Genomic DNA, 23,889 nt, shown 5'->3' on the forward strand with positions numbered 1-23,889 from the left:
ATGGAAGTGAGACACAGCAGCATATTGTACTCTCGTGATACTTCTATGAGTTCTGAAACCATGTGTATGTGGTCAATCGTACTAAACTCTCTTCGAAACCGTACTTGCTCGCATAGCTGTCCTTCATCTAATGTTCTTTCTATCGTGTTTAGGATTACTCTTGTGAAGAGCTTGCAAATAACAGGCAGTAAGCAGATTGGGCGATAGTTCCCGATGTCTTGTGGATCTCCCTTTTTATACAACAACACGGTCTTGCTGGTCTTCCACTGTTTAGGAACCTTGCATTCCAACAGATAACGTGTGAAGAGCCTCGCCAGGGTGTTGATGAGTACTGCGGAAGGCGCTTCAGGTGATCTGGTCTTATTCTGTCGGTGCCGTATGATTTCTTACCGACATGATAGCATGTCGTATTTCGGACGGGAGAACCTCTGGACTTGTCCGTCTTTCCTCAGATGGTGAGGAGGCAAGTGGCATGGCTGTCGAAGAGATCAGAGTAGAAGTCGTAGATGATTTTTTGCATCCCCCTTCTCGATGCAATGGCCATTCCTGTTGGGTTCCGGAGAGCAGTCATCCTCGTTTTGCGACTGGCGAAGTCTCGACGGGCATAGCGGACGCTTTTCTCCGCCTCTGCAGCTTCTGCCAGCACTTCTGCTCTTCTCTTTTTAAGGCCTTCCTTTATCACCTCGCTGCAAAACCTTGCGAGCTCGGACTTGAGTTCTTGGTTCCCTGCCGCTCGTGCTGCTCCATGCTGGCGTGTCAGCTCAAGAGTTTCAAGAGACAGACGTCTCTTGGTGGTTTTAGAACTCTCAGCCTTCTTCTCACAGTCGTGAAGGTGTTCAACGAGCCGGTCATATTCCTCGTCGATGTTGTCCATTGCGGAATCTTCCCAAAAGCCGGCTAGCGTAGCGAAGAGATCCCAGTTTATGATAATCCTGAGATTTCTCTCTCTGAACTTGGCGGCTTTCTCTGCTCTCCTTGTGAAGGAAAATCTTCCTCGGAAGATACGATGGTCCGATTCCGTATATGAACTTTGGTACAACAGCGACGTCCGTCAGGCAGAACTTTTTATTGACGATGATGTGCTCTTTTTCATTACGGTACCCTCCATCGGGTGACTCTCACGTCCAGAGTAGAGAGGAGGGCTTCTGGAATTGCGAGTTCCCATGGATGGTCTTAGTCGTCATTATGAAAGCCTCGGAAGGCCTCTTTCCCTGCTCATCCCATTGAAGGCCGTGGCTCCCGATGTGAAGTTCCTCAGGCGTTCTTCTGGGGCCGTTCTTGGCCGTCGTAATTGGCGTTGAATTCACCAATTATGACCTTGTAGAAAGTATGATATTCTCAGTGGAACTTCTCCAGGTCCGTGGAGAGAGCTTCGACTTCTTCTTCTTCGTACCTTGATGTTGGAACGTAAATGACGAAGATTGTTGAAGCTGGTGTTGAACCACATTTTCTCATCCGTAACGTCCGATTCGGGTTGTGACTTGTTCGAAAGAGTCGATGTTTACTGCTTTGTTTTTTCTCTGCTTACTACTCGTGTTGACAAGGAAACCAACTCCACTAACTTCTCTGTTGTCACATGGTTCCTAAGAACAGTGCTTCTCCATTGTCATACACTGGAGAAGAACAGTTCTTAGGAATTCAGTGGACATTCAGTGGGTGGCGTCGCCTAGTCTCGGTCAGTTCGATGACGTCGTACTAAACCTTTCAAGCTTGCATCATCAGATCTCCGATGGTCGCATCCGATGCAAGTGTTCGGGCGTTATAAGTACAGGTCATTCTAGTCCTTTTGCATTTTTGTAGCCTACTTGACTCCTGCAACCCCGTCTTTCCTGGCGCTCCCGTACCTGGCTTTCCTCCGGAATCAAGAGACTCTTTTCTATTACTGCGTTTTGCATAAAAATTAAAAACCCATGGGCAAGTTGCAAGCCTCTAGTCCCATGAGTTTTGTGAGAACGTTGCGCTCTCCCTGGATGGACAGGTGGAGCTTATTTGTTGGAGGCGACTCCAAACCGTCTCTCTTGCACCTCCCAGTCACTTGACGGACTGGACCGACGTGCGGGATACGGTAGCCTTATGAGCCGATCCTGGGACAGCCGAAACAGCGACCCCATCCCTTGAATCCATCTGCGTCTCAGGGCAGGTATAAGGCCGTTTTTGGTCCGCGATTAGCCCCCTATTCGCCACTGGGGACGCGCCGCGTAGCCTCACGCCTAACCGGCTGTGTTCCCTCTAGGGAGATCCGTGGGTAAAGAAATATATTGGATAATACTCCAGAAAATCCTTACACACACGCACTTTTGCTTCATGGTAAACAATATAGGATGTCTTCTCAATTATCCACTTTATCATAATAAGACAGACATAGCAGCGAAATGTATGTAGAACAATATGTATTGAGATCTTCTGATTTGCCGCTGAAATCCTCATAACGTTTGCTTTCCCTTAAGAAATTTTCACGCATGATCTTTCACCCGAGCAGAAAGACAAGAACGAGGATGAGAGTTACACAGAAAAAAGTGGCGAATGCAACCAAAGCGACCATAAAAATGGAAACATAATGACCAAATGCTTCTGTCTCCTCTTCATTCATACAACAAGGCAGCCACGAACAGCTAAGACGTCGGCCATATTCCTGAAATTTCAATTTGAATTTTCGATGAATCGCTGTGGAAAGTAAAATCGAATTATTTAATTAGCCAAAGTCTTGCTGCGTATTTCCACCTATCAGATTATTAACTTATCAGCTGACATCTACAACTTGTGTAAATTCCTACATTTTGAGGGGAGCTAGGTAAATAATCTTATTTGAAGAACCTACCTATTAATTCCACTTTTTTAGTCGTTGTCAAATGTCACATTTACACGTGAAAGTGTAAAAATGAAATAGATATAATATGCTTGTTTGTATTATTTCATATCGAACAGACATTCAAAGAAATCATCGTTTCCTGTTTTCTTGTTTTGCAGACCATCCAGAATGTACACAGCTAGGGCACAACGGCGGGAAGCGTTTTTTTCCGAAGCAAAATGATTAACTCACAGAAGCTTCTGAGATTGAATTTTGCAGAAAAAAGAGTTGTGAAAGTGGAGAACCTCAAATTACCTTAGAGGACCCAGTCCAAATTGAGTTTTCTATGAACTCTGCACCTCACAATTGAAAACACCTATGTAGAAAGTTACATACAAAAAGTTGAAAGCTACCTCAACTGACTTAGAATCGTCTGAGCCATCTTCTAATGAATACTTGTCAGAGGCTACGTCCGAGGTGATAGATGCTCTTCTAAAAGAACAACAGTCACATTTGTTAGATGAAAACACGAAGAAATGTAGATATCAAGGAGAAGATGGAGGATAACGTTAAAGAAGACGCGTCCTTTAGCACTGGAATCTATGGACCGCACTGAGGTTTACCAGTTGCAATTCCGCAGGCTATTATATTTGAAAAAAAACAGCTGAATCGAGAAGTTATATGTAAGCGACAAGTGAATCTTTTAAAAGAAGATGCAGCTTGCGGAGCAACTTCGACTATTGCAAAGCCATAAAAAGGAGAATTATGTTTTTTTTTTCATTTTTTTTTCCATTTCTCAATGAGAAAATTTCTTGGCAATAGAGAAGATTCAATATCCTTTTGTCACCATCGCTCTTACCGTTTGTTTCTTTGCACAAAGTTATCCAGAAACTTCCAGAAATTCTCTTCTATGAATGATTTACAAAAATCTTTCCATGCATTTTCTTTCTTTGAGCTTCACACACATTTGTTCGAAATGTTTATGAAAATAATTCAAGCGATGAGTTAGTCATCTTTGAAATTCGCTTTCCATCGGAGACGGATGCATCTTTTACATTCGGCAGTGGCTCTTTTTCTGAGAATCCTTCACAGAAGACATTCACGGAACGTAGCCATCCTTTACTACTCTCTTTAAGGACAAGTGCCTATGCTGGGTCGTAGATTGATGGGAAGAGGGTGATTCCGTTCATCTCTCCCTGTATCAGTGTAAACGGACCACCCCGAAACGCTGTTTCTTACAATGGTTTCTGTTGCAATGCGCAACCCTTGCGCCCCGCACCAGCCTGCGATTTGAATGGGTTTTCGATGAACCGCAGGCGAGAGGGGTGGCAGGGGTGGCCCGCTGCAATAGGGCACGTCGTAAGAAACAGCGTTCCGGGGTCGTCCGTTTACATTGATACAGGGAGAGATGAACGGAATCACCCTCTTCCCCAGACTCTACGACCCCGTATAGGCATTCCTGCCTGGAGCCCGTGCCACCCCAGATTCGAGGGGTGATGCCTTTAATTTGGATTTTGTTCTCTTTGTTGTCCCCTTATCTAGAACCGAAGTACCGCATGCGAATAAACCAACGACCTTTCAATCTAGTATAATTAAGCAGGAAGCGTGTAAATGCTGTAATGTAAAGAGAAGAAAAGTTACCAACCACAATTATCTATAAGTAAACAGTTGAAGTACAGTAATGCAAGCTATTTGAAGCTTTTTTAGAACTAGGCGAATCTTTTTAGCTGTCCTACACATAATGCACTGTTTCATACTTTACGAAGTAATTCTTAAAGGATCCCGCCGGTAACCTTGCTACTAATATAAGCCTATGGCAGCCACGGCTGAGGTCACTTAAAGACAGGGTTTCGGAAATCGATTTGATCTTTGATATTAGATCCGCTCCACCGTCGGAGACGTTTTCGTCCAGTTCGTGCGTAGCAGAACAAAATCGTGAAACACTCCTCACGAACCCAGCTAAGAATACTACACAACCCAGACTGATTAGTTTACCTCAACGGGTGATCAGGACTACTTCGCTTACTTTCATTTCACATCTTGCGTAGATGCGAAGAGGTGTTTCGTGGGATAATCTGATCAATTTAGTACTTCTGACCCATTTGATGCATGTGATCTTTGAAATTATGAGTTCTAATGATTTCTTCACTGGGTTTACTGGGTGTATTCCCCACCAGAGTCTCAGATCCTAACCTACTAGTGAAAAGAACTCAACGTTGAAAGTTTTCCAAATGGTGCTTTAAACCTCCGTTCAGCGGTCTACGCAAGATGTCTACAGTACTCATTTAATTTGTTGGCAAAGCGATGACATGGCTGGATAAGAATTTTGCCACATGATTGCGGCCACCATATGAGCGCAGCCTGTATGCCATAAATATTAGAGCTTGTGAAGTATTCAAGGATTCATCACTTTGCGAAAAGGACGTCAAAAGGCTCAGTATATTATTCATTCATTTTTGTCTCCACGCTCACATCATTCGTTTGCTTTCGGTTTGCTCGAAGAAAAAAAAAAGAAATATTTAAGTCCTTGACATGCAAATATGCATGTAAAATTTATAACTCTGTCCGTTACTTGAACGACTTTTCGAATTTGCGGAACTGAATGGAGCCTGGACAGCCACAAAGACCAGAAACTAATGAAATCGTTTGCACTGCACCCACGTTACCAAGAACCATACCCGCATAAATTATGATAAACCATGAAAACTTTTCAAGGGCTACAATAATTCATCGAGCCGATTTTCAGAATGGCCCTATGTCGAAAGCATATTATTAAATTAGAAACAATATTTCGTACAAGTCGTAGAAAATAGAGAGACGACAAGGAAACGAGTGCTAGTTGAAATATCAGTGACAGCGCTAAGAACAGTGTTATTCAATCCTTCTACAAAAATTATGCAAGAGGTACTGATAAGAAAAATCTACGAGAGGCAAGTTTCCGCCAAGAAAAAACGTGCCATTTGTTTCTGTGAAATGTCGTAAATGAAGCAGTACCATTTCTACAAATAATGAAATTCTGGATTGAATCCGTCATCGCACGGTCTCTGATTACTGTTTGGGTTGTACGTTTGCGTTGTATGATACATTAAGCGTAGCCATTACGTTTACAGTTGTTGTAAGAAATATTGTATGTGCACAACGCTGGGTGCAGCTGCGATGCGTTACACAGAGGCAACGGCAAGTCACAGTGCTGACTTTCCGGATTCCCGCGACAGTTCCCATTTGCATGGTTGAAGTTCGCTGTGGGACTCAGGAAGTGCTATCAAAGCAAGTTGTTCGATAGAACTTTGCATTGCATTGCACACAGTCAATAAACGAATAAGATCAAAAGGTAGTATATTGACGAGACGTTCTCTATGAAGTAGGAAAAAAAATCATATTTCTTCTAAATGGCCTATGAAGAAAAGTGTAAGGTTGCAAGTTTATTGGGCTGAGTTCTGGGTGAACTCTAGCGCTTGATGAGTGCATGTAAGACCCAAGAGTACCACCGTCAAGATCTCTTAAGCCTAGCGTTTACTGTTCATTGGATTTCATTTTTCTTGCCTTGGCAGTCGAAAATTGAGATTTTGGATTACGCAGCAAGCTGTGCTCAACCACTAATGCGGAACGGAAAGCATTCCAGGTTTTTCAAATTTTCTGATGCCTTTCACACTTCCGCTTTCGAGGCATGCGGAAATACTTCGCCATTCAAGTGTCGAAAGCGCATAGGTTTTGAAACCTTGTCACCGTGATGGGATGGCAAAGTTGACGACGTAGGTGGAACGAAAATGAGGAAGTGTGATCAACTATACATTTTTTGTTTTGGTCGCATTATGCGAAACCTTTTGAACCAGAACACATATATCATTATCAATATCAATATATATATATCCTGCAGATCTTTTAAAAAGTATCTAAGAAATCTATTCCAGTTTAGCTAAATTGAAAGTGAAACTGAAGCAGTGGAAGCAAAATTTCCTATTTGTAAATAATTAATCCCACTTTCGTATAAATGTCACGAGAGCAAATCCAATATGCGAAGACTCTTAGAAGCAGGATACATAATAATGATCATACCTCATAGCTGTCCGAAGATAGACTTTTGCTCCGGCCGCCACGAGTCCATTGATTGTCAGCGCCAGAAACGCGAAGTGATAAGAAAAGCAACTTGTGACACACAAAATCTTGAGCAAAATAGCATTTTGACTATGGGGCGCGTGAAAAGTCAGCCAAAAAGCCTTACTCCTATGTTCCTTCGCTTATAAAAACAGATGCGAAATTATATATGTAGCAAAATGTTCCATATTAACTGCATCTGGCTGGCATACTTAGCAACTGTTAGGCCTCGGAACCTCTGTGAGAAAGGGCAGAGTCTGTCGATAATATAATAAGAATAGAAAATTGAAAAAGCAGGAAGCTACGCTGCTTCTACGCACATTTACTTCAATTCCCTTCCGCAAGGCATTTTCACTCTGCAGATTCGCAGTTGAAAATCACAACACTAGGAAGGTAAGCGGTAATGAAGGTGCTTAAACGATTGACTGAATGTAATAGCACACGGAAAATCTTCTTCTACTTGGACGAAAATAAACTCACTGCATTTCCTTATCCTTAATAGTTCATGGTGTTCGTAGAAGTTTTTATAATATTTACACTATTGAAGGGTAATTCTCATTACAAAAAACTACACAATATGAAGTCGGTCATCGAACAGTCATTAAATAGAACTAATAACATATTACATGGATATGAAACAGGACTGGACACATTTGAACGGATTTTCATGAAGCGATGACAGCCCTTCTCTTCTCAGTTCTATTTAATGACTGTTCGATGACCGACTTCATATTGTGTAGTTTTTTTTTCAAAAACTTCCAGAAAGGAATGGTAGACTCCGGGAATTTTTGAACAAGAAAACGTGACTAGCTTCAACTACTAATGAAATAACTTAGTTAAGCGCTCCTATTTCTCTTCTCAATTCTCAATTTTCAGCTTCGGTCAGATAGTACTGTACTCGTCCGAAAGAGTGAAACTTGGATTCACGGAAAATGTTGCTCTTACCTGGAGAGGAAAAGTTGCGTCACTGAAGGTGGGAGGCTCCGTCACGAGCCTTTCTGTCGCGAATGAAGACGAAATTCTTACGGAACTAACGATTGGAGAACGTCGGTTCGTTCTTCTTCTGTCCAGGTCTTTTGGTTCGTTGTGCCTGCTAAAACCTCAATGAAAAAAAAAAAACTGGTCACGTCCGGTGATCCTTTTTAAAGCAAAAAAGTGTTTCTTTTTCTTTTTACGTTCTGTTCAAGGATTTTACTTGATTTAGGGATACGCAATGAACATTTTATGAAATATGCTGTAAAATATATATGTGTTTAATGTTTTTTGCTTTTCAAAACAAATTTTCTTTTAGAGGTCTCTCCTTCTCTGGTCGTATTATCCAGCTCTCCGTCAATGGTAGGGATCTCCAGCGAAAAGATCTCAAGTCTGACTTAAGTACTGTTTTGACAGTAATTCCAAGTCTAAGTTGTGCCTTTTTATTTCTTTTGTTGATTGCAAATCGTGCTTTTTTAAGTAGTTAGTGGAAAATTCTATTTGCAAGTATATGACGGCCGATCCAAAAGGAATACGTGCCTCTCCTAATGGTTACTAATGAGGGCCCATTACACAAAGCAAGATTTTTTTGGCATTGGTTTTGGCTCCTTGTTATGACTCGGCAGCATTTCCTCTAATTTCCTTCAAGTTTTTCTTGACTATCTCCAGTAAAATTATGTGATACATAATGATACATTTCTTGATACACGGAAGAAAGCTTTTTTCGACCATATTGCATCCAGATTTCAAGGATTAAAGATTTCAAGTTTCTCCGCCTTGTTCTTCTTATTTCAGAAGATTCAGAGTGGAAAAATGTTTTTTTAAAGCCAAGAATTTAAATTTGATTGATTCCATGAGTTTCATGGACCTCCTTTCTGTCCTGGCCAAAAAACAAAAACAAAAAAGTATTGGACTAGAAAATATTCACGAAAATGTTTTCCTTTTGTGTAATTACGGGGTTTTTAGAAGCCCCTAATAACATGACGCTTCGGTTTTTTCGCCATCTTCAGAGGACTAGGTAGGGGTTGATTAGAATTTACATTTATTCCGTCAAGTGCCACATCGTCCTGGGTTATTGTTTCGATAACCGTTCAAGTTAGTAAAAACAGAGGCCGTATTCATTCAAACTAGACATCTGTGGTTTTTCACCGGATATGGGGCTGCTGCTACCACGCACTTTTCGCTGTCGCTGTAAGAGCCAATAAAAGTCTAACCTTAAAACCTTGTCGGCATAGTCATAGAAAACATAGAGTGAAGAATGCCGAATTTCCATAACGTGGGAATGGTGGAACGATTTTTCGCGCGAATATTCGCAAGAACGATTGTCAAAGCTTTACTTCTAAAAAGAAAATCATAATCGTAAAAAAGCAGTAGATGTGATTACTATTTGTTGTCCCTTCACTGGAACATATTGCACAAATTAAATAATAAATAAAAGATCTACAAGCAAATTTATTGCTTCTAAATATGAAATTTCGCAATGAAAACAGTTAGTTAATGTTATTTTTCTGAAATTACAAAAAAAGATCAAATGAATCTCTGCGTAATACTGAAGCAAACAACTTCAAAGATAAGTTTAGGAGTTAAAATACGAATATTTTTAAAGATATGAAGTCCCACCTATCAAAAAACAAAATTGCTGAGGAATGATTTTTGTAGGCAATATTTCTGCAAGTATGTATGTAATTTTGAGTTCGAAACTTTCGGCTTTCGGAATTCACATAACCTTATACGTTAAGTAGTGGTTCCCGTTATTGTTTATTTCTTATGACATGCTGACTGCATTGCTAATCACCTTTCGCACGAGTGATTTTTTCAGAAGCTTCGTAAATAAAGTTTCCAGGTTTGCGCGACATGTACGTCTCTCCAGTGATGTTCGAGAACGGCACATTCATCCACCTTCCTAATATAGACGTGGAATTCAGATCGAAACTACAGATAAGACTCAGTTTTAACCCGAGCTCTAAAAAAGGTAAGGTGGACAGATTTGATGCCTTTGAAGAAATTATCCAATGCCATTCCTAAGGCCGTTTCGCCTTTTTCGTGATGAGAAGAAGGATAAAGGAGTTCGTGGAGGACAAAAAAAACTTTGTTGCAGGGGTTATTTTTATGATGGATTGCTTCTTGAGAAAAGATAATCGCAGAAGCTACCTTGCTCTCATCCTCAATCACTCGCGACCTCATTTCTTCTGGGATTTCGGCTCGGGTCCCGTCTCTTTAAGGTGAGCTTCTTGGTTTTGAATCTCCTTGTCCGGTCGTCTGTATTTTATCTACATTTCTTTATATTATGCATATTTTTTGTCTATATTTCTATATTTCATTTTTGTTATGTCTGCTTTGTACGCTGACCATATCCGAGAAAATCCTCTTTCTCTTCAAAAAATAATTAGCTTAGACTGGGTCGTCGAAGAGGCAGGAAAACAACGTTTTCGCTTTCCGAATTTGGATGTTTTGACGTATTCAATTTAGGTGCTAATAAAAGGTTTACGAGTTTTAGCGCTGAAACACCATCTGTCGCGAGTTGGACGGCGGTCAAGTTCACGATGACGTCTTCAGCCGCGAATATGCACCTGAATGAAAATGCAGCAGGCTCCAGATCGTTCAAGGCAGAAGTAAGCTCAAGTGATTGGTTTTGTAGCTATTAGGAACTTCCAGACCCAGTCCATGGTCAAAGCTTCGGGTTCTGCACGAGAGTTTTGCCCGATTACTCTGCTCACGTCCCATAATTGCCATAATTATCGTCGCTTTTGTTCCCGCATGCACCACATTTTTCAACAAACAATATTGTGCTCAAATACCTAAGAACAATCCCTTCATCTTTTTTTCCGCCAGAACAATCCAAGCAGGAGTGGGCATTTCATGGTCACTGAGCAAATTTGGTTAATTTTCATACACGATTGCGCATAGCTTTTGTTGCATTTATTAATACCTCATATTTCTTTGTTTACTTATTTACTGCCGTCCGAAAGGGATCCCCAGTAACCTGAGAATGTTGAAGGAATGTGGTAAAGACAAACATAAACCGATATAGCGGCTACAGAGAAGAGGACGAGCATATTTACGTTTTCCAGGGCGAGCAGTTCGCATTCGGCAACTGCTCCGTTTTCTTGGGTGGCGTTCCGGATGCACATTTGCTTCCCAAAGAGCTGCAGCACCATGCGAACGCGTTTGCAGGTGAAATCAAGCAATTGACGATCAACGAGAGGCCTTTTCAACTACATCAAGTTCGTTTACTCGATTACTTATTCTATATCTTCTTAACCTCGGGGTGGCTAGTGAAATTCACCTGCATGACGAAAAAAATTGTAATTTTCTTCGAGTGCAAAATGTGGTTCCTAACTATCCAAAAAAAACTTCTTATAGCATAAGCAAAGCACAGTTAAATTCAGAGCAGAAAGGTGCGCAAATTTAGTGTATAAGAAGTTATGTTTTTATTGCATCAACAAAGTACAGAGTTTTAACCTGTAAAGAAGTCCAGCTATGGAAAGAACAATTTCTTTTGGCAAAATGAGAACAGAATTTTCTTTTTTTTTCTGTTTTTTCTCCCTGATTCTTTTCTCGTAAAAAATTGGGCTCACGACGTAATGTGTTCCCATTCCTTTGATGGGCGCCACAACAGGACAACTCATAAGCTCTTGCAAATGAGAAGTGAGCACGAAGCTCAAATGGATGGGGATGTGGTGCATGCATCCTGATTGCCCACTTCTCTTTTTTCCATTTTGTGGTGCTAATTAGTAAAAGAAAGAGGGTTTGAACAAAGAAGGTGAAAGCTTTCGTATTTTATCAAGTCAAAATGAAGGACATCTGCATGGAAAAATAGATTTATACACACTTGTTACCAGAAACACAAACTCGAACTCAACCTATGTCGTTTGGCAAAAAAAGTCCTTCTCTCAGTCGAATCCCCAGAATTTTCGACACTGACGCTGTAACAAAGGAAATTAGAAAGTGAAGAAAGAAGAAGAAGAAAGAAGCTTTATTTAATGAAGCTTGTCTAATGTGCGAAAGAGGAATGCCATAGTTGTAGAACTCACTTTGTGCGCGTCAGCCAAGACGATAGTAGGCATTGGCTCTAGCTCTTGACAAGGACTCGGTACGTTTCTGACTACCCGGCATCTGCATTTGAATATTGCGCCAGATGTGTTGGAAGTTCCTCTTCGGCAGTGGATAGTCCACTAGTCCACTGTATTCGTCGCCATCTGCAAACGGTAACACTAGCTCTCACTCGGCACGTTCGCAGAAAGTGTGCGTCATTTCAAAGCGACTACAAAACTCGTAGACATTTTACCGATCATAAAAGCTTGCGTTGTGGCGAGGATTGCCAGGAGAAGGACGAGGAGCTCTCGCAATGCTCTCATAGCGTAGTGACTAAATGGGCGTGGTTGCTCGGTGTATGTCTAGCTCCCTCCGTCACCTCGTCATCATCGAGAACGAAGATTTCTTAGAAATCCCAACCTGGACCTGCATCTACTATCTCCACTGACTTTGGAATCATCACTGGTGGTGCTTGTTTATGTTTGGACTCTTCTCAAATAAGACGGAACAGAAGCGAGCAGATGCTACTCAGCTGCTGGTTTCATTTCCTCTGGTTTACAACTATCGAAAATCGCCGAAATATAGATGTAGATTGAATGAGACCTTCGTTTCCTCATCGCTGCTATGGAGTCGTCAATATCACTGCAATCTGATTCATATTAAAACTTCCGGATGAGATTTGAAGCGAATCTACTGTATTCCTGATCAAGTGTGCATTCGCTCCAAACGTCTTCGAGGTGTACCATCCTTCAGCTCTTTCGTTTCAGCTAGTCCATTAATACAGAAGAAAACTGGTGTTCGGATGTAATTAAAACTCCTTTCTGGTAATTGATAAAGTGATTTTGTATAGAACCTTCACATTTATTTATTCCATAATTTTTTTCTTGTGTGCACCCCTGGCATGAGTGCGTGTAAAGGGGGTCCCGGCAGATTTTCAAGCATGCCCCTATCAGGCAGAGCAATTAGCGCTGGTGCAAGAAAGAGATTTACCTTCGTTAGCCGTTAGCGTTAGCGTTAACTTAATAGCTGACTCCGCTTACGTATTGCTATTCATACGCTGGATCACTGGCTAGGATATAATTCACGAGTTACATAGTAGTTTTGGAGGATCACACACATCCGCTGGAAACTTGTGATGTGAGATGATCTCAAATTTGTAATCGTAGCAGAAGCAAGAGAAGTAACCGCGTGAAATATGAGAGAAGGATGCATCTAGTAGCTTCAAATATGGAAACACTCGCTCCCGTTCTCTTCTTTTTCTAAATATTTCTTGTAAGTGTGACTCTTATAAAAGAGCATCTAAGATGGTTGTCTGCGCCTCCATGAATGACTGGAGGGTGACCTCGTCGAGATATGTTCGTGAATCCGTCGGGACCCTCTTTACCGTTTCCCTGCTTGCATTTCTGGAAGAAGAAAGAAAATGAGAAATGACCGTCAGGAATCTGACTGAAATTATGTCACAAACTAGCCATAGGAAACAAGTGGCAATTACAATACAGTTTACAATTTCCTAATTACAGTTGTTTGAGCTCTGAACTCGTTCAGGTAAATACTTTCAGTACATATATACACAGGCATAGGCACATACATTTACGGGTTCCTTCCTTTTTGTTTAGATTTGTTTTTTTTTTCTGTTGATTTCTTCTTTTGTTGCTTCCCAATCAAAAGAAAAAAGGAAACAAGACGAAATGTAGTCACAAGACCAGAGGAAATGTGTACAAAACGAAACGTGCGGACATTTTGTAGTGGTTGTAGAGTTACAATGTGCAATTCTGAGACAAGGTTTGTAGAATCGTACAACTTTCTAAGATGAATGGGACTCGCTACCAAGGAATGAAAGATGCTACCAAAAAAATTGCTTCTCCTTTCGCCATGTACACCCATTCTTAATACCAGTAGCCACTAACGTTGAACAGCTTCTTGTCTTCCCCCAATCCATACTATTACCAATCCATTTTGAGACTTTGCATTACTACTACTGTGTCCCAAACAGAATTGACAACAAAGGGATCCGTTACTTACGACATGAGTCGTTTTCGCGCTTTCATTTTATTATTGTTGTAAAGAGGGCAGGTGTACCGTACCATTGGTGAGAGGTTCGGCTGCGACTGCGCGATCTGTAGTTCGAACCCATCTCCCCGAGCCAACCAAACCTTTCCCTCAAGGATCAATAGGTTGTTCCCAAACTCAAGGAGGATAAAAACACTGGTTGATACACCTCAGATCTTCTGCAGGCTGCAACATTGTTCGTAAATCCCAAACATTTCTCAATAGACGTCGAACACGTGGAATGTGCACCCCGAAGAAATTGAAAGCCGTCCCATACTTTGTTTTTCTATCCTTTGTTGCAGTGAAGAGTTGTCCTTTCTGCAGAACAGACTCCGGATGCTTTTGAATCCCCTGGTTTCTGAATCTGCTGCACGTGATTCCGTTACTATCTTTGAAAACTGTTCGGAAACCTCCTCAATAGCGGGAGAGGCACAACATCAAAAAATACTCGAATGATTCCCTTTACAGCATGTTTCTCGATGGATCTCTTCTTACAGACATCAGTTTCGCTCCAGAACTTCACGAAAATCCCCTGTACACGCCATAGTAATTACGTTTCGCAATCATAGCCACTTATCGAGCCTAACTGTCTGGATTTTGGTCTACTTGAAATATCACGAGTTTCCGAAATGATATATACACAAAATCGATATCACACAGTGCTAACGCAAAGCAGTTGTAAGGCGATTACATCACAGAACCTTGAATAAGAAAGCGGAAAATACAGTGTAATTTTACTGATTTGACGCTATTGAATGTAATGAACGCATTTGCCGGACAAAAAATTGTGTCAAAAAAATCGAGTCACTCGTTTTACTGCTTGGCTTTTTCACATAATATGCATTTCATCAGCATCGGTAAGTAATAACATCTTACATACGGAAAGGTTTTTTTCTAATACTTAAGTGCATTGAATATCAAGTACATATTTACAAGAGGATTCAAGAGAGCCTTAATTCATGGGCAACACATCACTGTCCTCTCGTCCAGGAAGCGTTAGTTCCCTCGAAAAAATCTGTTGATTATTCGTGATCGCCTGACTATGTTGTTCAAATGGACTAAATTCAAATGCGGAACCCTGCCGACACAGTTGACGAAAGGCTACGGTGGTGGAAAACTAAAGAGTGAGAGACGTATGGAATGAGGTTAAACGGAACAGTGAACGGAGGTGGAATCCTATATGTAAACGATAACGATAATAAAGAATGTCTTCTTCAAAATATGATATTTAAGCAAAAATATGCTTGATCTTGCTTCTTTTAATGGAAAGTAGATAATTTTACTCAGCAGTAAATGGTTCGCTGCCGGCTACTGTCATCCTGTTTTTCAGACAGATCTAAAGACAGTATCCAGTATAGTCTACTCTCTCAATCCATCTTCTTCATTCTCGCCCGGGATAATATCGCTCATCTTTAATTCTCACCCACAGCAATTAAAGGATTTTTTTTTTAATTTGGTCTGCAGTTTTTTTTCGTTCAACACCCAAAGAAGGCTGAGCTCGCGTTATCAAAACACGGACTTTTTCAGAACTGATTTGGATCGTTAGCACGTTTTACGATCCATAGCAAAAAAAGCTGTTTCCATTGTTTTCCATCCACGTCTTAGATTCGAATCGCTCCGACAATCGGAGCAGTTCTAAATTTACTTTTTGTTCTGTCCTAATTGTCTCACGTGAGCACAACTACACCTATTCTTTATTCTTCATTTCCTTATTTTTCGAACTCTCGATGCTCAATAGTATAATTGTGCGCAATGGGTGCTTACATAAAGAGTGCAGTGAACTCTGCGATAAAGGCAGTGCTCTGTGAAATTTTTGGATTTTTCCAGCTGTAGATAGTGTTCGAAACGATATTGCAGGTATTACAGAGAAAAAACGAAACAGTCTCTTACCCCAAATATCCAGAAATCAGATGTGTCGGGAGCACGTGACAACATAAACATTGGTAAGACCCAAGAATCCAACTCGTTACACACATAGGATCGGCAAAGCAAAACCGCATAATGTAAATGTCATTTTTTGTGGGTTTGCTTTGTAGTGTAAGTTCACTACCAATGCACTTTACGTGGTTTCGTCGTAGATGCTTCGGGTTCTCACTGGTTTCCTTGAAAATTGTGTCATAGATCCCACCTATCAGTTAAAAAAACCGAAAATTTGCGTTTATATGCATTACGCACTGGTTTCGTAACTGAACAGTGTGGGCGCTGTAATGTTGGCGAGAAGGGGAACAGGCAGATGAATAGATGAACGGTTTGACGCCGCATTTCCTATGTATAGCGAACTGGCAGTGCGCCGAAATCGTGAAATACGACCCTAGATTGATCTGTTTTTTTTTTTTCAGCGAACAACAATGGATGGGTACTTTCATTTTCAGAACATTCTTCGCTACGGAATATCGGAAAAAGGAAGCGAGTTAGTGGAACATCGAAGGACCTCGGAAAGATGCTGCGCTGCTACAGTAAGCAAAGGTAAGCTAAGTCCGGTTAGTGAGGAGAGCTTAAAGACAACAACTGGAGGAATTCTAAGTGCTGGGAAGTTCTAGATGTTGGCTTCATTCTATTAAAGGCATCATCCTACGAATCTGGGGTGGTGCAGATTTCAGCTGGAGTATTCGTACACGGAATGGAAGACTATGGAGAGAAGGGTGATTCCGTCCATTTCTTCTAATTGCCGCAAAAAACGGCCCGGAAGATGCGGCGGCGCGCAAGGCTGGCGCGTTCCAGTCGAACTCCTTGTGGAAAATAGTGCGCCAGAACGCCTGAAGCCATATCTTCCGAGCAGTTTTTTTTTACGCAATTAGGAAGAAATGAACAGAATCACCGCCCTCTCCATAGTCTCCCATCCCGTATACGAATACTCCCCCTGAAATCCGTACCACCTCAGATTCGTTGAGTGATGCCTTTAACAGCCGCATCTCGGAAGCCATCACACTCCAGTGTTTATCCGACGTTCTTAACATCCATAAAGGTAATAATAGTTTAAATGGTTCCGTTACGTTGTTGCTATAAGCTGCTATTCTGCTCCTTCGAATAGGCCATTGCCTCCAGCGCTCATACTGCCTTTGATTTCGGTACTCGCTTTTTCGCTGTGATGTTAGTAAACTCTGGAAACTTGTGGAGAGACCCCAACGTTGAGACTTTCGCCGCACCTTTTTCTCCTTTTCCCCTGTGGAGAGTATAGCTTTCAGCGTGTTTACATCTGACCCAGTTTAGTTTTGGACTGAAACCACTCAGATGGCATAAGTGTTTGGGGTGTAGTTAACGATGCACGGCGAAAAACAAAGAAATGAAAATCACCGCGTGTTTTGTCCTGTTTTTGGTTATTTCGTCGAATAAGCTCGATGGTTTTGACATTATCAGAAGGATTTGTAATGAAGAACTGTTCTTAAGTGAGCGATACGATATGTAGAGACACTTCCGTAGACGTAACGATACGGAGCTCCTCAAAAATGTAGGTTAGATGGTGAATGGCATAAAGGTCACTTAAGAAATTTTCTCACCAGAGAAAAAGAAGCGTGGTAGAAAGAGAGGAGACAGATAACGGCGCCCATAATTTCTCGCTGGCCATAGATTCCTGGAAGAAATGGTTCGCCATAAATGCTGAAATTCCATGCTCACATGCCGCTATTTTGTTATTTTTTGTCGTTTTGCTATTCTCTTCAGATGTTTAAATGCCTATTAGCAAGTGCATCTAGAGCCAGATTTTTTGATTCGAGAAGCAAATATAATATTCTTTTGGGAAAATCGAGGAAATCATTTTTTCAAATTTATTAGCAAGAATAAGAATTTCGAAAGTGTTTTGGTGGACGAGTTTTTTTGTTGTTGTTTTTTATTGAAAGCTATGAATTCAATTCGTGATTTCCAAGTTTCCGTATTTCCTAGCACTCTTTCGGCAGTTCACAGATTTTGGGTTAAAAATGGGACTGCCTACAGTTCGAATATCTGCCCCAATAAAATAATCTGTTCGTTACTTGACTGCTTTGATGTGAGATAATGGGCAAACCGAAATTTAATTATAAGATAATCATTCTTATTTGTTGCATACTTCCCCCGTTGCATTCTGCCTCTGCTCACCGCGTGTGCTAGACTGAGTCAACTATTTGTATCAGTTCAATTCACCATTCTATCATGAGTGCTATTTCTCGGAACATTCTTTGAATGATGAACGGAATTATTATTTAAAGGAATAAACGTAGATCTACTGTAACTGCTGAAGTTTGTAGCTGCTGAAGAGCGGCCATAAGGTTACCTGTGATTATACGGTCGATGGTTTGAACCAAGCCAGTCCCAAATAAGCATCTCATTCCTCCGGCGCTGATAAATTGGCTGACTTGATGCACCGGTTGCCCCTGCAGCCCACTGTGTGGACTGAGTAAAGGTTCTTTAACCTGAACTGGAGTCGAACGTGCTGAAGCAGCCTTGAGGGATCGAACGAGAGCTTCGTTCCGTATCCTCTAAGTGTGGATGAAAATGATGAACATGGTGATTTTACTTAAAAAAGGGGACCAATATCGTATGATGGGCTAGTCTCTGTGAAATTAGGTGCAGTTTTTCGGACACTATTAAATAGGTGAACTGAGTCAACAGTGATGACAATTTTTCTGGAGTTTTTCCTATTTTTGGCTCACATTTTCAGAGGTTTTTTTCATTTTTACTTCGTTACGTTTTTGGGGTTCCGTGTTTCAAGAGGATTACCCACAATCACCTCTGTTTTCTGTTCATGATCGGACACCATAACTAGCAACGACTTCGCAGTAGTATGTGTTTAGTTACTTGTGTGAATAATTTACGTGATGCCGCCTTCCCGTAACAAAGACTTTTTGCACGCTGCTAAGCACTGGCGTACGTTACCTCTTTCTCCATCTGTCGGGGATCTCAATCATGCTAATTATCCACCGTTGTGAAGAGAAAGGGGAGTTCTTCAAGGGCATAAAGATAGGGTTCTGTCGGCCGTATTAATGGATACAATGCTCGACTTTGATCACTTGACTTGATTTCGGAATACCAGAAGATAACATTTTTCACCTTTACAAAAACTTGTGGAGATCAGCTGATATTTGAATCAGTACTATAATGTCGCAAGACAAATCCAATTCCAAGTTATCAATCCCAGAAAGATGAAATGGTCTCCTTGGGGTAGGAATGCACCATCGACCGTGCGACTGCTTTGGGAGCATTTATCTCTGCGCTTAAAAAGCCAGTATTGACCATAGTACCGCATCAAATCAACGAAATCCGCTATTTACAGATGCGGACAGCACGAAAATGGCGGCTTTCTTCAACGGAACCGAGGAGTACGCGTACCTGAGCGGAGGAACGACACCGTGAGTTAGCAGAGATAAATTTTTGGAGAAAAATAGAAAGGGTTCTCTTCCCCAAGATCATGAGAAAAGCTCCGAAGTATCAGTGGAACATGCTGAAAGTTTACAAATACCACATCTTCCTAAGAGATGCTGGATTCCAGTTCGCAGTTTCTATCTTTTCTTCTTTCGTCTTTAACTTCATTCAACTCGTTATACAAAAAATGTTTGTTCTAGCTAGAACTTAAAAAAAAACTTCACCAGAAGAGTGTTCACGCTGTGAGCACTCTTCTGGTGAACGGGGAGCGAAAGAGGCTGTTAATTCCGTTCTACTTTGAGTCATAAAATGATGCGGAAACACGGAAAAACAGAACTTGCATACGGAAGGGGTTACCATAAGTATTTCCTCTTTCTTTGGCGAGATAAAACCAACTTCAGTCAGATCGCTCACGCGAGTGATAAATCAAACTTGGCATTTATTTTAAGAAATTAAATTAATTTAGTTCAATCAAAAATCAAATTAATTTTAGAGGACGGAATTCTACACCGTTTGAATTAAAAGCCAGTAATTTTCTTTGGAACTCTAACGAGCTGTAATGAGTTGTCGAGCACGTTTTGTAACTTTCCTTGGTTAAACTAGTCCTCCTCCCGTTGGGCAACGTTGTTTTAGCAGTTGTAATGCGTGACCCCAACGTTACGCGTAGTTCATCCTGTTAGTACTGGAATCGTATTGCAGCCTTGCAATCTCATTCGCCTATTTTGAAGTGTTTCCTCATTATTTTTGTTTTTTTAGCTTCATAACATTTAAGCATGGGTTTATGCTAGTTGCTGATAAAGAACGGGATGTTTCAGCAGTATCAGTGCGTAGAAAAGCAATTAGCTAAGCCTTGGAAAAGTAAACAAAGTAAAAAAAAAGAGAAACAAAGAAAATACCATTCTACGTTCAAATCCTACTTGTAAACTAACAGCGCAACAGTCAACCATTCTTCTAATGAAGGGGCAACCCTGCCTAACGATTGGAAACCTAGTATCAGCTGCTAGAAACTATAAAAGTATCAGCTTCAATAATTCTCTTTATATAAAAACTACTGAAACTCGTCAGCGGCAGAGTTTCTGTAGTTTCATACGTTTGAAAGCAGAACTTGTGGGAATTTCAGGGGTAGAGAAAGGTTAAGATCGAAGTCTTTAGAGGAGTGCAGTTCCCACTTAAATCACAGCACTGCGCTACTTCAGACACAACCGCATACGCAACTGCACCAAACCTCAGGTTCTCCTTGACTCGACTATAGTAGTAGCAGTGTAATTCAAGAACAAGCGAAGCTGTGCAGCTCTTTCTACAATACCAGAGAAAATAATTGACAATAACCTTATAGGTATCATCCTGCGCTACGACCCACCTGAAAACGGATCCGACGCAGTGGCTTGTGCAGTTTTCATAGTTTTATCGCGTCTGGCGGTGCAGTAGGATGACAGATAAGAAAGTGATCAGAAACAAGTGACATGAAAAAGGTTTTGTGCTCTTGTGGTCTCGAACGAGTCTCAATTGAAGTCGAACGCCCCCTCGCGTCCAAAGCGATCAACGCCAAGCGCTTTAGCCTTCGTCCTTTCTTTCCGGGATTATACGTTATATCTCAACTGAACCGTACGAACTCTTAAGGAACAAGAATTTACAAATTTGAATTTAGAGTCTTCTCATCAAATTCTTCTGATTTCTCGTTCGACTTTCGAGCCGTTTCATTGGACGGCGCTGTATGGTGGGAATCAGAATGGAATGGATCTGACAGAAAAGACTTCCTCATCATCCACCTCAGAAAAGGCCATGTGAACGTAGCTGTGAACCTGGGGAACGACTCACTGAAATCGGTCTCAACCAATAAAATCGTGACCCGTGGCAAGTGGCATCGCGTCTCAGTAGAAAGGTAGGCCAATGTTCAATTCATTCCTTCTTTCAAAAGTAAACGTAGCACAAGGCCGTGCGTCAACTTGCGGTTAATGTTCGAAAATCAGTTGCAACACAAGAGGAATTTTAAACTTGTTGTACTTTTTGTCAAAATGCTAGGCAACTTCTGCTCTATGCACGTTCTTTCTTCGAGCTAAGTACCTACTTAATATTCATGATTAATAATATGTGAATTTGCAGTTAAGCATGGGGGATGTAAGCTCTACGAAAATGTGGAGAGTGCATTGGCATTTCTGAACGCAGGAGTAAATCCCAAGTACCCTCTACAATCCCTTTTTCAACAAAATGTATTCACGTTGTGTTGATGGCAGAGTTCGAGGGGACATTTGATATTTAATGTTGGGTTCCCTTACACTGTAAATAATGTTTGTGACGTATTGCCCATGTTCGACTGTCTTTGAATCTCGGCATGTTGAAACGTAGTTTTAATTGATTTCTTTGAGCCTGGAAAACTCAAAGCCAGGCTCTGACGAAGGCGATAACGCCGAAACGTTAGCCGTTGTTAAATAAAGACGATCAATACCAATCTTGGCTACAGCTCAAAGAAATCAATTAAAACTACGTTTGTGACGTAGTTTGCGAACAGCATAACGAAAACGCGAAACACTACAAATCCGCGAAGCAGAGGTAACCGTTTTAAGGTAGCGATAACAAAACAGACGAGTATGGAGTCTCTGTGTGCAAACATGGAGCTCGGAATGTAGATTGCGAGTATAAAGCACAATTCTCTTTAATCGTCTTGATAAATAGCGTAGGAAGCGATTTTTCTCCTACACGTTACAATGCACTACTCTTGTACTCGTTTCGGTCCGCTTAGCAGCCTATTCGTTGGTTTTCCTTTAATTCGTAGTCGTTGATTTTTTGGAAATGGACCGATGTAGCGCAGTCGGTAAGAGGTTCCGCTGTGTGCACGTGTGAGTTGACCAGAAGTTCGGCTCCTCCTTAGCGCCAATCAAACCTTCCATCCCTCCGGGGTCAACAAGGTGGTACCAGATTTGTCTGATAGGATAAATAAACTGACTTGACACATCGGCTACCCTCTGCAAATCATTGTATGGCCAGTTACACTCGGACGACTTTGAATTGATGTGAACGTGGTGGCGCATCCCAAGCGGATTAATTAACGCCAGACATTTTATCGTTTATCTTGGAGAAGGCTGCTGAGGAGACCTCATTGACTTTCGACCGCTCGCTCTTGGATGCGACGTGTCCTAGTGCCGTTTTTCACGACGATTATTGTAAAATGGACGGAGTCACGCTGATACTCGTAATCTACACCCTAATTCTATATTTACTCCTTGAGACTTCAATATCGACAGTGTCGTGCTTCCTTTGACAGGATCTCTACCGTTGGACTTATAACATTGAAGAAATGGAACCAATGGAGCCGCAGTTTTCAGAGTTTTCCCCTGAAGCACCTCCGTTCCACTCATCAACACGAGTCGTGTTTGCGAGCAGACGATAGTCAACCAGGGTTCTCAAACAGCGTATTCAATAAAACTAATCGAGAGGCTGCTGAGTGAACTGCGCGCATCTAATGCAAACGTGACGTTATAAAATGCGTCGTTGGAAAGTTCGTACAGGAACTCCTTTTCCAAGTCGTTTTTCAGAACGACTAGAAGAAACTGGGGGTGAAGACTCTCATACCTGTAATCCGAACCCCTAACCCGATCTTTTTGTGGAAAAATCGCAACATCGTCAATTCCGTACAGCTTTTAAGTAAGACGACGAAGGGAATTTGAAAATCTGGAGAGATTTTATGTAGCACTTCTATCGAATCTGCTAAAGTAAATAAGGAGAACTTGGTTAGAAGACCTTTGCATATCAATATGTATAAATCTTGCAGATATACTCCTACTCTAAAAAAACAACATGCAGGTGTAGGTGCGACCCGGTATGTAGTTCGCCTTTTTTTCTTTTTTTCCTTCTTTTTACTCCTGCAAAATAATTCAGATTTTGACAAAACGTAAATTCAGGTTTTAGCACTTTGAAGTAATTATTCGCTAAGGAAAGTTGTATGTCTACAAATGCTTTTCTTTAATTTTTCCTTTAAGAAGCATCTGTTGTGTATCTTTTTGAGCATTCATGCAAAACAAACGACACGTTCTTGATCATCAATCAGTATGTACAGAAAAAATATTTGCTTTGCTCTATTTATCGCACTTTTATCCTTGGCATTGTCGTTGAATTTTATACACTTCACTAGACAACTTTTCACGACGAGCTTTTCGAATTCAAACCTAAATTTTGTATTAGTTATGTGCATGGTATGTATTATGTACATGTTTTTATCCACCCGAATACTGTGCCATTCCAGACGAGAACACAGGACAACGGTGAGTGTCGACGATAAACTAACAACAATAATCTCCTCTGAAGGAGATACACAGTTGAATACGAATGGACTTGTTTATCTGGGTATGCATAGAGCGAGTAGTTTTTCCATTGTAAGGGTATCATCAGCGATCGTTGCAGGAGGACGGATAGGCGACGCTAAGCGTCACCGCATCAGAGGCACATTCGTTGGTTGCATTAGACGTGTAAAAATCCGGGGAATCTATGTGGACCTTTTTGAGGACGTGGTTTCCTCTGCGATTCCTTCACATTGCCAACCAGATATCGAGGGATGAAAGGAAGATGTTTTTGTTTACATATTATCTTACGTCTATTAATACAGGCACAACTTGTTATGA

General features: G+C 41.2%; 4 protein-coding genes across 6 annotated transcripts; 1 reads left to right on the forward strand and 3 right to left on the reverse strand.

Annotated features, from left to right (window-relative positions):
• Window positions 1-448: 448 nt before the first annotated feature.
• RB195_018104 (uncharacterized protein) lies at window positions 449-874 on the reverse strand (the record flags this gene model as incomplete). The annotated part of the gene is made up of 1 exon (XM_064185382.1): window positions 449-874. One exon carries the CDS (start codon window positions 872-874, stop codon window positions 449-451), a length of 426 nt encoding a protein of 141 aa, XP_064041264.1.
• RB195_018105 (uncharacterized protein) lies at window positions 449-6,849 on the reverse strand (the record flags this gene model as incomplete). The annotated part of the gene is made up of 4 exons (XM_064185383.1): window positions 449-947; window positions 2,472-2,632; window positions 3,202-3,280; window positions 6,845-6,849. 4 exons carry the CDS (start codon window positions 6,847-6,849, stop codon window positions 449-451), a joined length of 744 nt encoding a protein of 247 aa, XP_064041263.1.
• RB195_018106 (uncharacterized protein) lies at window positions 6,456-23,826 on the forward strand (the record flags this gene model as incomplete). 3 transcript variants are annotated; one of them, XM_064185384.1, is made up of 12 exons in its annotated part: window positions 6,456-6,496; window positions 7,760-7,933; window positions 8,175-8,257; window positions 9,699-9,827; window positions 9,954-10,077; window positions 10,353-10,467; window positions 10,927-11,079; window positions 16,312-16,405; window positions 19,185-19,260; window positions 20,922-21,155; window positions 23,514-23,614; window positions 23,672-23,826. In XM_064185384.1, 12 exons carry the CDS (start codon window positions 6,456-6,458, stop codon window positions 23,824-23,826), a joined length of 1,479 nt encoding a protein of 492 aa, XP_064041265.1. The 3 variants fall into 3 exon arrangements, with proteins under 3 accessions (XP_064041265.1, XP_064041266.1, XP_064041268.1); XM_064185385.1 differs by lacking the exons at window positions 6,456-6,496; window positions 16,312-16,405; window positions 19,185-19,260; ... (1 more) ...; window positions 23,514-23,614; window positions 23,672-23,826 and adding exons at window positions 7,389-7,393; window positions 11,245-11,267 and having other exon boundaries at window positions 10,927-11,029; XM_064185386.1 differs by lacking the exons at window positions 6,456-6,496; window positions 7,760-7,933; window positions 8,175-8,257; ... (2 more) ...; window positions 10,353-10,467; window positions 10,927-11,079 and having other exon boundaries at window positions 16,288-16,405.
• Window positions 11,749-12,213, reverse strand: RB195_018107 (uncharacterized protein; the record flags this gene model as incomplete). Its single annotated transcript, XM_064185387.1, has 4 exons — window positions 11,749-11,781; window positions 11,890-11,933; window positions 11,965-12,054; window positions 12,144-12,213. 4 exons carry the CDS (start codon window positions 12,211-12,213, stop codon window positions 11,749-11,751), a joined length of 237 nt encoding a protein of 78 aa, XP_064041267.1.
• Window positions 23,827-23,889: the final 63 nt, after the last annotated feature.

This window comes from Necator americanus, chromosome II (genome assembly GCF_031761385.1).
Source record: "Necator americanus strain Aroian chromosome II, whole genome shotgun sequence".
In the NCBI taxonomy this organism is placed as follows: Eukaryota; Metazoa; Nematoda; class Chromadorea; order Rhabditida; family Ancylostomatidae; genus Necator; species Necator americanus.